The sequence below is a fragment of the Geotrypetes seraphini genome, chromosome 4, assembly GCF_902459505.1.
Source record: "Geotrypetes seraphini chromosome 4, aGeoSer1.1, whole genome shotgun sequence".
In the NCBI taxonomy this organism is placed as follows: domain Eukaryota; kingdom Metazoa; phylum Chordata; class Amphibia; order Gymnophiona; family Dermophiidae; genus Geotrypetes; species Geotrypetes seraphini.
In genome coordinates this window covers 44,601,555-44,617,660 of record NC_047087.1, presented here as the reverse complement: position 1 = coordinate 44,617,660, position 16,106 = coordinate 44,601,555, and the positions used below count along the sequence as shown (strand labels likewise).

General features: G+C 39.7%; 1 protein-coding gene across 1 annotated transcript in view; it reads left to right on the top strand.

Moving 5' to 3' along the window:
- The window catches only part of ZNF536 (zinc finger protein 536), a 523,230-nt gene that overhangs the window by 122,998 nt on the left and 384,126 nt on the right, over positions 1–16,106 (top strand). The window contains 1 exon segment of the mRNA XM_033943860.1: positions 12,230–12,382. Coding sequence (XP_033799751.1) covers positions 12,230–12,382 — 153 coding nt within the window.

The following is a 16,106-nucleotide window of genomic DNA, read 5'->3' as shown; positions in this document are numbered from 1 at the left end:
GTAACTGCTCCGACGCTCATAGGAATTCTATGAGTGTCAGAGCAGCATTGAGTGCTCTAGACCACAGTAGAAACCTCTACTGCAGCTTAATAAAAAGAGAGATAATACTTTTTTGAGTAAAATGTATTGTAATTATGAGGAGCCGCTGAAAAATTCTCGGCCCAACCAACAAAGTTGGGGTAGTCTCCATCGAAGGCTTTACACTTAGAGGGGCATAATCGAAAAGGACATCTAAGTCCGTTTTCGTCTAAGTCGCAAGTCGCCTAACTATACATCCTGCCGATCTAATCATCCAAGTCACTAAATCATCCATCTTTATACTACATTTTCATCCAACTTTTCATCCAAGTCAAAAACGCCTAGAACAAGCCCTGTTGGACGTGGGAGGGGTTAGCAAAGTGATGGACTGAACATCTAAACATGCCATCTAAATATTGGGGTACCTTACAGGGCAATGCTGTGAATTTCACAAAAAGGGTGCCATATCTTCTCCTCACTACAGCTCCCTTATAGGTCATGGTGAGCCCCCCTCCAACCACCTCCAGGATCCCTAGACCCACTTAGCTACCACCCCAATAGCCCTTATGTCTGCAGGAGCCACTTATATGCCAGTTAAAAAAAGGGTTTTGGGGGTGTATAGGGAAGTGCAAATGTTTAAGTATCAATGCAGTGATTATAGGGGCTCATGGGCATGGGTTCTCCTCTTCATGAGTCCCTAATCCACCCCCAAGAGGGCTTAAGCCACCTCTGTGCTGGACGACTAGGGTTTCCTATGCCAGGCGGCCAGGTGATGATGTTCTGGAGGCTGAATTTTAAAGGTGTAATTAATATTTTTATGGGGGTGGGGGGGGGTTGGTGATCACTGGGGTAGTGTGTGGGGGTCTATATTATGTGTTTGCAGTGCTTATTGGTGACTTTAGGTGGGTTTTTGTGACTTAGACCATGTTTTAGATAGTCTAAGTCACAACGTCCAAGTTCTGTTGATCCTGGGCTGTATAACTTTTGGTTATATATGCTGTACGACTAAGTCTAAGCCAGCCCACATCCTGCCCAACTTACGCCCTCGACACTCCTCGTGATATGTCCCATTTAGCTTTGGTCGTTCAGCGGCACTATGACGGCCTAGGTCGTTTAGAAATACGTCCAAAACCCGTTTTTATTATCGGCACTTGGACATATTTGGGAAATGTTCGTCCAAGTGCCGACTTAGGCCGGTTTTTGGACGTATTTCTCTTTCGATTATGAGCCCCTTAGCCCAGTGATTTTCCACTTTTTTAATTCTGTATTTTTCCAACAGAATGAAAAAATGGAAAATCACTGGACTAAGTGTATAGCCCTCAAAGGAGAGTGCCCCAACTTTGTTGGTTGGGCTGAGAACGTTTAAGCAGCCTCTGGGATCTCTCGGAGACAGAAAGAGATAATGGTTACTGCAGATGGGCAGACTAGATGGGCCATTTGGCCTTTATCTGCCATCATGTTTCTATGTTTCATACAGTAATTGTAGCTATTGTTAAACTTTTTATCCCAGCTTTATTGTTCTACAATTCAATCCATTTTGTTTTTAGTAAAACTCAGTTTTGAAAATAGCTGTCATACTTGTGTGTCATTATTAAACCAGTACAGCTAAAAAGGTGTTCAACTGCAACGGCAGAAAATAAATTGCTCAATCTGATTAAAATGTTCCTTCAAATGAGGCCAGGCTGCAATATTACTAATGTCTTTTGACTGGGTCTGTAGCTAGTTAAGCTCTGGAATGCATTGCCAGAGGATGTGGTAAGAGTGGATAGTGTAGCTGGTTTTAAGAAAGGTTTGTACAAGTTCCTGGATGATAAGTCCATAGTCTGTTTTTGAGAAAGACATGGGGGAAGTCACTGCTTGCCCTGTATCGGTAGCATGGAATATTGCTACACCTTGGGTTTTGGCCAGGTACTAGTGACCTGGATTGGCCACCGTGAGAACGGACTACTGGGCTTGATGGACCATCGGTCTGAACCAGTAAGGTTATTCTTATATTCTTAAGAGAATATCTGTCTGGAATACTTGACTTCTGTATAGCGAAAAATACTTTGCAGTCATCATTGTCATTATCATAGTGTGGTCTAATTCATCACTCAAATTTTCATCTTCATCTTTGTTATCGGCATCATGCTGACCAATTACAGAGAAGGGTTTACAAAGTTGGAATCATTGTTGCTCTAACAATTTTGAACACCTTTAAGAACCGATTCAAGAACCTTAAATGTGTGGGAACCCTGTAGTTTTGCGGCCAGACAAGCATATTTCTTCTCTAAAGACAATTACTCTAGTGGTCAGTCACCCTAATGTAAAATTATCACGTACATCTCTAAATCAAGAATTGCCACCAGTTTTATCCCTGCTTCAAAGTGACCTAACTCATCTCTATTCTGTTTGGTTGGAGACCAGTAACCAGATCAAAAAACAGGCACCTCCAATGTTCTTGTAGGCTATGTTCACTGAACAGCAAAATGTAAGATGAAATTGTCCACTGTTTGCATGGCGAGGTTTGCAATATCAAAATCCTGTTCTAGGTTTTGCTACTTCATTTGATTTTCCGAGGAATTGCCATTTAAATCTTGCTTCCATTTTTACTTTTAACTGCAAACATCAGATGTAACTAGGTAAAAGTAAAGAAAATTGGTGAAGTCATTACTTGAGTAAAAATAAAAACAAGTGTTATCCTGTACTACTTTACAAGTAAAAGTAACAAAAATTTTACTTAAGTACAGGAACTAGTTATCTTGTAGTTTCTCTGAGTTTTACTAAACCACAGATGCTTTTTACCGTGGGCCAGCAAGGTGAATATCCTGATGCTTCTAGGAATAGAATGAACATTGGACCATTTACATTGCCAGCCCATAGTAAGAAGCTCTTCCACGTTTTAGTAAAAGGAGCCCTTTGTTACTAGACAATACTGGGTACTTGTGACCTGGATTGACCACTGTTGGAAATAGAATACCTGGCTTGACGGACTTTCACGCGGTCCCAGTATGGGAAGTCATATGTTCAGAACATGTAAATGGAAGGGAGGGGGGCCTTAATTCACAAATCTCTTCAACGAGGTATCTCCTGTGGAAAGTAATACAGTTTGTTTGTTAAGACAGGCTTCGGATGATGGCTATTTCACCTAATTTATTCAGTTTGAGAACATAGTTTGGCACTTGAATGCTGGGTGTCAGTCCCTGAGCTAACCTGCGACAATTCAGTCCTTTAGTTTTTCTACTTATAACTTCAGAAATAAGCAACTTATTAACAGGTTTAAGCCTTTTGTTGTTGGGCACAGTGCAGCTGTAATTTCAAATGTTAAGATTTTATGTTCTGATAATTAGGTATTCATTTTTCCCTTCAGAATAAATCAAGGCAAAATGCTCGATGTTCCCTTCTCCTTAATCTTGAAAAGTACTCAAAAAAACTAGTATTCTCTAAATCTCAGTAGGAGGCATAGCCCAAAAACAGGAGGCAGAATAAGACAAAAGGCATTCCCAGACTTTCTCTGAATGCTTTATTTCTAACTTGAAAAAAAAAAATTCATTAATTGCAGGGATAACGAGAATAAAGGCAGGATTAAAATTTTTTAGTGTCTCCTTTACTGCTGTCTTTTTTCTTTCCCCCCCACCCTCCATCTCATTTCAGCTCGGCAAATGCTTTGTTCATGTGGAATTATGCCACAGACATTTCCAAAGTACATTAATATCAGATGAAAACTATGCAGCCTTTCATCCCCATTTTGCAGGGCAGTGGAACTTTTGTTCATACTAAAGGAAAGACAGGAATCTTTCTTATTTTTAAACAATATACTTTAAGAGATAATCTCAGAGCAGCAAATTAATTACAATACTTCAGTCTTTTGTTTGAGTTTTAAAATTAAAATACGTGGCTGAGCCAGTGCACTGTGCATGGGCTTGTTAACTGGTTGATCCCTAAATATTTAGTGCATTTACAAACCAACCAACACACTTTACAAACTATTTTTAGTCACAATAATTAACTTGTTTTTAACTCAAAAGGTCACATCTCTTTTCCACTGTTCTGTTTTTTTGCTTCTTCTAGTACAAGGCCAGAGTCCAAAAGCCATACTGAAGTTCAGAACATGAGCATCCTACCTGGTAGTTAGGTTTGTGTAAGATTCATTAGGAATGTGCACAGGCAAAACATTTTCAGATCATTTTTAGTTTGGCTTTTCCCCCCGTTCTCTGGGGTTTTTTTTTCCAGTTTGTTTCACACATGTTTTAATACAAATGCAAATTAATTGTATGCACATTAATTTATAGGTTTATGTTAATAAAATTTGTTTTGCACCACTGATGAACCAAATGCCTGATAATGAATCCAAGTTTCTTTATTCTTTGATAGACCGTTTATCAAATAAATGCCTAAAATATTAATTAAAAAACTACAAATAAAAACTATTAAAAAGGGAGAGCAAAACAAACAGACTTACTAGAACAAATAGGGGGAAAAAAGGGAAACGGGAAAGTAAATAATTACATAAAGATTAAAAGAAACCATAAGAGGGAGGGTAGAGTGGGAAAGGGTAGAAACAATAGGGTAGGGTTTGCTTCTAAAGAAGCGTTTTCATTTAGGGCTCCTTTTACGAAGGTGCGCTAACTGTTTTAGTGCACGCACCGGATTAGCGCGCGCTATAGTACATGCTAGCTGAAAATCTATCGCCTGCTCAAAAGGAGGCGGTAGCGGCTAGCGCGCATGGCAATTTAAGGCCTAATACGCCTTCATAAAAGGAGCCCTTAGTATTAATAAGACCATGAAATAGCGGCATGGATTCTCTCAGAACTGGAAGAGATCTTTTCTATACCCTGGAAAATACAGAATTGTAGTTTTGCCCTTTTTTGCCTAGTGTTTCAGTTGGTCTGTATGTCTGTCGGTTCTAACTACTGTTTTAAAAATAATTTTTTTAAAAAACATTATGGGGTTAATAATAATAAAAAAAAAACGTCTAAAAAGTGTCCTAAATGGCTACTTGGACGATCAAAAAGCCTGATCGTCCAAGTAGCCATAACCAAAGCTGGTTTTTAGACGTATTTAAAACCAACTTAGGCCTTTCCCCTGCCTCTAGACGCACAGAGAGAAAAGAGGTGTGTTTAGAGGAAGGGAAAGGGCGGGCAGATGCCCTATCTCTCCTGCTGTGGGTCACGGCAGTTCCAGTAGAGGAGTGATGGCATCGCGGTAGGGGAGATGAGACATCTCTCCTGCCGCGATCCATCACCCCCCCCTCGCAATTAACATCGGGCCAGGAGAGAGCCCAGGCTCTCCTGTCCCACGGCGACACCCAACTTGAGTGGGCCAGGAGAGAGCCCAAGCTCTCCTGGCCCCGGTGACCCCCCTCCGAGTACGATCGGGCCAGAAGGGAGCCCAAACCTGTTCGAAAATGACCTTGGTTTTGGACATAACGAGTGGAATGTTGCAATTCTGAATTGGACAGAAACTACCCCTCTACATAGAAAGAGGATGCACTGTTTTAGAAAGAAAGTGTACCATTTTCCTGATTTTTTTTTTTTTGCACACATGATGGTTCACACATGTGTGATGTTTCCACTATCAGAAAAATATTTACACTATTTCTACATTGGGCTCCTTTTACAAAGGCATGTTAGGGCCTTAACGTGTGCAAAAACACACGTGGAATAGCACGCTAACCGATGCCGCCTCCTCTTGACCAGGCGGTAGTTTTTCAGCTAGCGCGCACTATAGCGCGCGCTAATCCGGTGAGTGTGCTAAAAACGCTAATGCACCTTCGTAAAAGGAGCCCATAGTATACACTTTTATTGGCAAAATTTTTTAATGTATTTTTTTCTGCTCAGTTTTGATTGGTAATAATATAAAATGACATAGGATATGTTTTTAATGTTTCCTCTATCATTGCAAACAATGGCCCATCCTTAAGTAGCATATTTGTGGGATTTTGATGTGAAAGAACAAAAAGAAGACCCAATGTTCCACTGTGGAAGCAATCCAAGTGATGAACACAAAAAAACTGTGGATGAGAATGTTCTGAAAGACGATTTGTATGTTGCTCTTCACAATAAAAACAAATACAAATTCAAATTAGTAGTCCACATATATTTCTCTTACCAGACCCTACATGGTCACAGCAATGCCCTGTAAGGTACCCCACAACTCTGGTGCCATGTCTGGGTGTCCAGTCCATCACTTTTCTAGCCCCTCCCACACCCAAAAGGTCTTTTTGTAGGCATTTGTGACATGGACAAATTTTTGGACGAAAATAGGGTATAAAGATGGATGACTTAGCAGTCTGGATGATTAGACGGCAGGATGTACAGTTGGACAATTTTCGGGAAAAAAAATGTTGGACGTATTTTTCTAAAATGGACCTTTTCCAGTGTCTGACTTTGGGCGACTTATGAATTAGGCCCAAAACAGACTTCGACGTTTCTTTTTTTTTAATGCCCCTCCACGAGTTTAAAAAAAGATCTGAAGACCTACCTTTTTAAAATTGTGTACTTAAAAAGTTATAATTGTAGGATAACCAATTTACAATTTTTGTATTAACTTGTTTGTTTTATGTAAATCGCTGTGAACTTCCTTGAGGTATTGGCAGTATGTAAATAAAAATTGTATTGTATTGTTTCTTTCTCAGGGCCATAACATTTTATACAAAGGTCCATCAATCCGAGTATCCTGTTTCTAACAGTGACCAACCCAGGTCATATGTACCTGGCAAGATCCCAGAGAGAAAACAGATTTTATGCTGCTTATCCTAGGAATAAGCAGTGGATTTCCCTAAGCCATCTTAATAATGGCTTATGGTCTTCTCGTTTAGGAAATTATCCAAATGTTTCTTAAACCCTGCTAAGCTAACAGCTTTCACCAGCAACAAATTCCAGAGTTTAATTATCCATCTAGTTTGTTTTAAATCTACTTAGTAGTTGCATCGCATGCCCCCTTGCCGAGTTATTTTCTATTCCTCAGCAAAGTCCATTCGTCAGGGCAGATGCCACCATTAAACTTATGGATCCGTTTTTCAACCCTATTTTTAAGGCCCTACCAACTTAAGCAAATGACACTCCATAGTGAGTCTCTGCTTATGGCCCCACATCCCTCTGTGAATTAATAGTAAATTTGGGTTTTGGATTTCTCAAAAAAAATCTACTTGCTCAAAGCAGAAATGGATTTGTAGAGACAACAGGAAACATGCCTCTTGCATTGGTTTGCTACATGTATTAAAGATGAATAAATGAAAGAGAGAGAGCAGACAGTGAGTCAGAGGCATCAACACCAAAATGATTTCTGTGCCTCTGGTTTTCAGGCCCTTGCAAAACGCTTGTCATCCCATCTGTACTGATGTCTATTTTTGCAAGTGCTTAGTGTAGCCTCAAATAAATTCACTCTTTTAATCATCAGATGCATCTTTTACATTTTTCAGAGACATAAGCAGATGTGTTAACCCCCCCCCCCCCCCCCCCCCCCGTGTAGTTCTGTATAGCACATAGGGATAGAATATTAACCTATTTAACTCTGCTTGATATGGTCAGAACTAGCATGTTTTAGGCCTTGTTTTGTAATACTTCTGAGGAGTTCACAAAGGCACTCACTTGCCTTCTAGCCATAAGAAAATGGGTACGGCTTTGGTACATGGCTCTGCATTTGCTCATCTGTCATGCTGTAGTTATTAATTGCCTATAAAGGAAAAAATTGACCTCTCTGATGCTTCAAATCAATGCATTTCTCTGCACATTTTTACATAACTTTTTTTTTTATATTATTTTTAGATAAGTCAGCCGTGTCAAGACGTGGCTATCAGTTCTGAATTTATGTCGCTGCCTATAACTTGGAAAGCTAGCTAGGGATCCATCATCTCATATTTCCATAGGGAGTGGATACTTGTGATAACCTCAGTCACTGGACACACTCTGACAACTTAAAGACCATTTTTGTTGTGACACTTAAGGGATGCTCTTGAAATCAGCTGTTCAGGGATCTCTCATGTTATTTATCTTTGCCCTTCTCTGAGAAGGACTCTGTTTTCCCAGCGTATGTTACTAGCAGCAATCGAAAAACATGCAGTGTACAAGTATTGCTAAGCTTTACCAACTTTCTTGATAGCACAATCTCCTGTGATGTTTGTTTTATGTTACTTTTTCCACTGATCACCAAAAATAGGGGATATTGTATTCCACAAAAAGACAATGTGCTAACAAAAATTATATTATTGTAGAAATAGACAATCAACTTATAATCACTCATAAACATCAATGTGTCTATAAAATGGAGAAGACCTGAGACACCCGGGCAGTCATGTAAATGTCCACTTTCAAAGCTATACATAATCACTGATCATAAAAACCTCAATTTAATAAAATGTAATTGCATTGAAATATAATTTTTGACAAGAAAAGGCAGCACTTATTCTAGAATAGCCTTGCAGTGGGCTTGCATGGCAAACATTATCTGCAGTGTTTTAAAGTAAAATTGAAAACGTATGTTAAAAAAAAAAAAATGTTCAGAGGAGCATGTTAATATAGTTTCAGGATCCTCTTTTTTTTTTTTTTTCCTTTGCATGTTTTATTTGTTTCCTTAGTTTTGGCCCCTTTTTATCAAGCTGCGTTAAGAGTTTTCTTATCGCCAAGCATTGCAGTAAAAGTTTCAACGCTCATAGGAATTCTCTGAGCGTTGGAGCTTTTACTGCAGCGGCCAGCGATAAAAAAAACCTCTAACGCCGTTTGATAAAAGCGGGCCTTTTATGTCTGGTAATTGTTTGTATGGGACGATGAACTTTTATTATTATGTAACTGTTTTAATTATCAAAATATAAGTTGGGCGTGCCCTAGGCCCTACTGTTTTAATTATGACATAAGAACATAAGAACATAAGAAGTTGCCTCCGCTGACGCAGACCAGAGGTCCATCTCGCCCAGCGGTCCGCTCCCGCGGTAGCCCATCAGGCCCTTTGCCTGAGCAATGGTCCCAGACTATCCCTACAACTTACCGCTACTCCTATCTGTTTATAGAACATGTAAACCTCTGATAACAGTTGAAAGTCGGCATATCAAGTTTTTAAAAAACTATTAAACTTATTGTAGCACTTATCTGTACAAGATTCCAGTGGGAACTCATTTCACCATAGATTTCATCAGGGGATCTAAATAATATGGGGCTCATAATAAAAATAATTCAAAAAGTGGACTAAATCAGTATTTGGACGATCACAAAGACAGATCGTCCAAGTACTGATCATCAAAGCTGGTTTTAGATGTATCTAAAACCAGCTTAGGCCTTTACCCTGCCTCTAAATGCCTAGAGCAAAAAGAGGCATTTTATAGAGGAGGGAAAAGGGCAGGAGATAGGTCGACCTAGACTTAGTCGTAAACAAAGTATAACCAAAAGTTTAACAAGGTTGCCCAGTCGGAACTTATATGTTTTGACTTAGACCAAGTCAAAACAGGTATAAGTTCTGAATAGGGGCCACTGAGCTGATCGCAGCTGCCGCGATAAGCTCGGCAGCCCCGGTAACCTGCCCACCCCCCACCGCAATGATCGCAACAGGAGAGATGCCTAATCTCCCCTGCTGTGATTGTGATCTCCCCCTAACTGCCGTGAATCACGGCAGGAGAAATGCCCAATCTCTCCTGCTACGATGACAATCTACCCCCCCCCCCCGAACCCCGACAATACCAGCAAGAGGAAGCTCAAGCCCTCCTGCTGAGGCTCAAGCCTGCGAAACCCCCCTCGACAATACCGGCAGGAGGGAGCCCAAGCCCTCCTGCTGAGGTGCAAGCCCCCAAAACCCCCCTGACAATACTGGCAGGAGGGAGCCCAACCCCTCCTGTCAGAAGTCAACCCCCCACCTCCCTCAAATACGGAAAGGAGGGATCCCAGGCCCTCCTGCCCATGGTGCATCCCCCTTCAAACCCCCCCCCCCCGATCGACCCCAATCCCTGATCACCCCTGAATCCCCGAACAGCCCCCCCCAACACCACCCCTCAACTTACTTTAAGTTGGCCAGATGGATAGGTCTTAAGCCCGGCCAGCCGGCAGGCCCACCATCCTCCAAATGGCGGACTTAGGGCCTAATTGGGCCAGGTCAACCCATAGGAGGGGCCTTAGGTGCCTTTGCCAACCAGAATTGGCTCAGTTGCCTTAGGCCCCTCTTGTGGGCGGGGCCTTAGGCACATGGAGCCAACCCAGCCCATGTGTTCCAATTAAACTGCTGAATGTAGAGGTAGGCCATTCTAAAAAAAAACAAAAAAAACCTCATTTTGGACTTTTTTTTTGAGAATGGACATTTTCCCTGCTGCTATTTTCAGCGTTTAGAGGCTTAGGCCAACAGGGGACTTAGACTTTTTTTAATTATTATTATTATTATGCCCCTCCACATGTTCTTGTGCTACAATAGATGCTGAAAATTATTCCTCCCCATACCAAAATGGTTCTTGCCTCTGAAACTATGATATGAGGGGCAGCTGAAAATTTCTCAGCCCAACCAACCAACTTCCTAAATTCTAATTGCCTCTGTAGCTGAAAATAGTGTTATCTTATTTCGTTAAATGGCAATTTGCAAAAACAAAATTCTATGTTTTGACATTGCTTTAGAATCATTGACAAAACAAAAAAGCAGTGGCAGTATCCTGTATTGAGCTCTCAAAGAATATCCACTGGCTATAAATAAACAAGAATTGATAAACATGAGACACCTCAGTATGGGCCAAAGTTCAATACGTTAAGAATTTTTATGGCCCCGGGCAGAAAACTCATAGGTGACCAGTACCAGGTTTTAAAAACCTTAATAAGTCCTGCCCCGTACATCATTCTATCTCTATAATGATAAATAGTTAATGTGAATAAACGCTCAGTGAGAGGCTTTAAGAGCAAAATAGAGGGCCGAAAAAGACGGCTCAAAAAAGCCCCGCCCCTTGAATGAATAATTTCAAAAAATATATATCAAAAGTGCTGAGTGCTAAAGTGCACATTAACTATTTATCATTATAGAGACCGAATGATGTACGGGGCAGGACTTATTAAGGTTTTTTAAACCTGGTGCTGGTCACCTATGAGTTTTCTGCCCTGGGCTATAAAAGGTTATTAACATATTGAACTTTGGCCTATATTAAGGTGTCTCATGTTTATTAATTCTTGTTTATTTATAGTCAGTGGATATTCTTTGAGAGTTCAATACAGGGTACTGCCAATGCTTTTTTGTTTTGTTATATTATTATTTTTTTTTATCTTTATTGATTTTTAATCTAAAACAGTATCATACAAATGATCAAAACAATAGGTATTACATACATTACACTAATATCTGTACAGGTAACATATATATCTTTCAAGATTTTAAGTAATCCTTCATCTAATAATTACATAATATAACTTAATATATAATATAAATGAAGAATAAAGTTACCAAGATGTCCCCATCAATATTTATTCTCCTCCCTCCAACCCCCCACCCTCCCTGGATGTGTAAACCTTTTGTTTTGTTATATTATAATTTTGGCAGGTTTTTTGGTGGAGTTTTTGGGTTGCCTTTTAGATCATTGAACCATATCCACGTTATTCTTTTCTTGGTTGGGCTGAGAACTTTTCAGCACCCCCTTGTATTCCTAGGCGTATTTTCGAAGGTCACATTTTTTTTGTTTTGCTATAAAATCACATCCAGGGCTTATTATACATATTTTTCCAAATGATGACTACTTAGTTCCCCTCACATGACATGAGAAACTCATGTGAGTGAAGGCACTAATGATGGCACTTGGTCGACTGTATTTTTCCTTTAAATTTTTACACTAGAAGCTCTTGTAATGAGCCAAAGAACACTCTTTTTTATTGGTTTTCTAGTGCTTATAATTTAAAAGAAAATGGTACAAACCCAACTATTTATATCAATTGTAATTAGGCTCAACAAAGCACCAACATTTGAAACTCTTTTGAAAAATATATAATAGGAACTAAGAGAAGAAAGATATCAAACCAGCTGCTGACACAGCTGTTTCTTTTCTTGTCTAATTCCTTTCTGTATTAAGGTACCATATGCTGCTTAAACTTATGATAGAAAAGATGAAATAATTTAAGTGAATAACAAGAAAATACATGAATTGTCAGCATCCTGTCAGATTCCAAAGAATGAAATAGACAGGTGTACTATTGACATGCTTAAGATTTATGCTAGGTTAGCAGTTTTGGTGAGAAAAACTTCTGACATGTGCTGAAGTGATCCAAAGACATTTGTGTTGTAGATGTCGGAGAAGAGTCTGGGAGACCCGTTGGAGTCCAGCAGCCTGCTTTAATGCGGGACAGAAATCTTGGCTGTGCTGCTAAAGACTGCCCTTACTGTGGGAAAACTTTCAGGACGTCACACCACTTAAAGGTTCACTTAAGGATACACACAGGTGAGACTCTCTCAGAAATCAAGGCTTTCCAACTATGTGTGACATTCAAAGGGCTCCTTTTACTAAGCTGCAATAAAAATTGGGGTTAGTGCATCCTAATGTGGGGTTTTCTTGTATTCTAAGGCCATTATCATTATTACCTCGGCCAGAAAATGACTAATTGCGGAGGCACACAGCCATTATGGGAATGTGTGGCCACAGGGATTAGAGCTACAGCCTCAGCACTCTGAGGCTGTGGGTTCAAATCCCTCGCTGTTCCTTGTGACCCTGGGCAAGTCACTTAATCCCCTCATTGGCCCAGGTACACTAGAGTTTGAACCCACCAGGACAGATAGGGAAATATGATAAAGTACCTGAATGTAAACCACTTAAGATATAGGCGGTATATAAATCATAAAAAAGAAATCACAAACAATCAAGCTAAATTATAAAAAGGCCACACAGTGGAGAAAAACCGATTTCACTTATTTGACTCCTTGATTTACCAAAATCTAATAGAGCTACCATCATCACTAATGCAAAATGCAGCGGTCAGACTTATCTTCGGGCTAAAGAAATTTGATCACGTGACACCTTACTGGCTACCGACGGAAGCACGTGTAAAGTTTAAGTTCGCCTGTCTCTGCTTTAAAGTACTATATGGACTAGCCCCTAAATCCATATCGGACCTTTTCTCCTTCTCCACCAACAGACACAAGAGAAGCTCACATTCGAACTTTGTTTCCCCCCCCCCAGTCAGAGGTTGTAAACTGAAAAAACACCATGAACACCTTCTCTCACATCAAGCAGCATTATGGGGCAAAGACCTTGAACAATTGCTTTCGCCCACTACCTACAAGGAATTCAGGAAGCGTCTAAAAACATACCTGTTCCTGAAATATCTAGACAACTGACCCGTACATCTCTCTCACCTCAATATCGGTTTACTTGACCTTTTTTCACCTCTCTTAAGTTCAATCATTTTGTACCTTCTTTTAATCTTCTGTAAACCGTATAGAACTTCACGGTATTGCAGTATATAAACTGTTATTATTATTATTATCACTGGTCTGTAAAAACAACTCCACTACCTAAATAGTAATGATTCACATGCAATCTCAGTTTTCAAAACAATCATCTTTCTTATTGTGTCCATGACAATAAACTGATAGCGATATGACTTAATAGTTGAAAAGTATTTATGATTGAAAATTTCAAATAATCGCCAAACACAGATTTCAAAACGTATTTTAAGAGAGTTTCACTTATCGTAATCTCTTCTAACTGAGCTTCCACAAAAGTTCTCTTCACTCCACAATTTCTGGGCTGCTTAAGGCAAAATTCTTACTCAAACTCCCAACAGGAGCCCTTCTGTTGTACCTTAAAAAGGCTGTGTCAAAGGATGTTATTCAAATGTTTTCACTTTGCTTTAGCGCATCGCTAATCCTATGACTTCCACATATTCATGTTGCAATTACCATGTGGCCATTACAAAAAATATTGTTTGAACATTTACCAACACCTTTATTTTGTAGATGGTAAGGGATTATGCAGTAAACCTGGGCTAACCAGTTCACATGTGGTAATGTGGGCATGCTAACCACCAGATTCTTTATATGGCACTCAAATAAGGGCATTCATAAGATCATACAAGTTGCCATACTGGGACAGACTGAAGGTCCATCAAGCTCAGTATTCTGTTTCCAACAGTGGCCATCCTAGGTTCCAAATACCTGACAGAAACCCAAAGAGCAACAACATTCCAGAGCTGAGATTGTGATGTCATAATGCCTCATTCCATCAGTGCCTAAGAGCCAACCTTATCAATGATGTCACAATGGCTTGATTGTCCTATACTTAAGAGTTGCCATACTGAGACAGACTGAAGGTCCAGCAAGCCAAGTATCCTGTTTCCAACAGTGGCCACCCCAGGTCCCAAGTACCTAGCTAGATCCAAAGATTCTGCTGAGATATGTGCACAAATTAATTGACTAATGAACTTTTAACTGTCAATTGGGTGACCATTACCAATTCTTGATTTTAATTGGCACTCATTAAAATTTGCACATGCATCTGGCTATGAGCTATTCTTTAAGGCAGTGTACCAAACTCCCTTAGTGCATATCCCAAAAGGAGGCATGTCAAGATTGTTATGAAAGGCTGCATGCATAATTATAGAATATCATGTATGTATGCCTACCTTGGGTGCCAGCATTTATACCAGGTTTCAATAGGCATAAATCTGGTATCCAAAGTTAGGTATGGGAATTGGTGCTACATGCTAGTCTATAAAGGGTGCATGCCCTTTATAGATTAGCGCTTAGGCCTAGACTCCGTAAATTAAGCCTAACGTTAGGTGCCCAGATTGATCTAGGTACATAGCTTAATTTTCTTAATTGGCTTAATTGACACTGATAATTGAAAGAGCCATTAAAAAACAATGACAACCATTATAAAATAATTACCTGATAGGTGCCAAACTCAGTAGGGGCCTACTACTTTGAGGTAGGCATCTACACCAAAGTGCCTACCAGCAAGGCATGGTTAGGGGTTGATTCTGGGCAGAATTGGGGCAAATATTGGGTGTGGTTTGACTTAGGAACTGATTGGTGCCTAACTTAGGTGCACACATATAGACCAAGAAAATCCTGGACTAAATAAGCATGCATCTAAGGTTTTAATGCCTACTGATGTCTAAGACTGCATAGGCACTACTATGTGCATTCTATAAATGATACCTAGTGGATGATTAACAGTCACACTCTATGGTACCTAGGAGTTAGGTGACATGTTCAGGGCCTTTATGCCTTTTTTTTTAAGTCCATTTTTGAGGATTGTTCAATACAGGTTAAGAGTAGAGATGGTGTTTCCAAGGTGTTATCAATATGTAAGGGAGTACCTGCTTTATCAGCACTCCTTTTTAATCTGTACTGTATATGGCATCACTAAGTAAGATGTTTCGTGAGTTGCGGGTTAGTTTTCATCTATATGCAGATGATACACAGGGTTTTTTTCCTTATGTTTGAATGGTAGAGTGAACTGAAAGACTGTACTGTATGTTGACTTGCCGTGAATACCTAGATGATGCATCAGAAATTAGTACTGAATCTTTCAAAGACTGAGTTGGCACTAATAGGGCGATCTGAAGATCCATCATGGCCTGAAGTTGTTGAAGTAGATGCTGTAATCATTCCAGTTCAGCAAAAGACTGCAATTTTTTTTTTTTGGGGGGGGTCTGGCTGGATTCTAGTTTATCAATGAGAACTACAGTAAAATCTGCCTTTTTTTCCATATGAGGCTTTTAAGTAGATTAAAACCAATGTTTTATCACTGTATGATTTTGGGATTGTAGTCCAAAGACGGACTACAAGGTTAGACTACTGTAATGCCCTATATTTAGGGATATATTTAATCAAAAGAACCCATCACCAAAATAATTAATACGAACATTCTACCCACAAAATTTTGATTCACTAGCAGCATCTAAAAGGTCTCCTGTGAAAAAGTATATCTCTTGTTGACCTTTTAGATGCTGCTATTGAATCAAAATTTTGTGGGTTGAATGTTGGCATTAATTATTTTGGTGCTGGGTTCTTCTAATTAATTACTGACATTGATTACCCCACACAATAGTTTCCATTTTGAATCCTTGAATTAGATTTAACTATATTTAGGGACGACATCATCCAGATGTAAAGCATTACAGGTGATATAAAATGCTGCTGCGTGTCTCATTTGTGGCGAT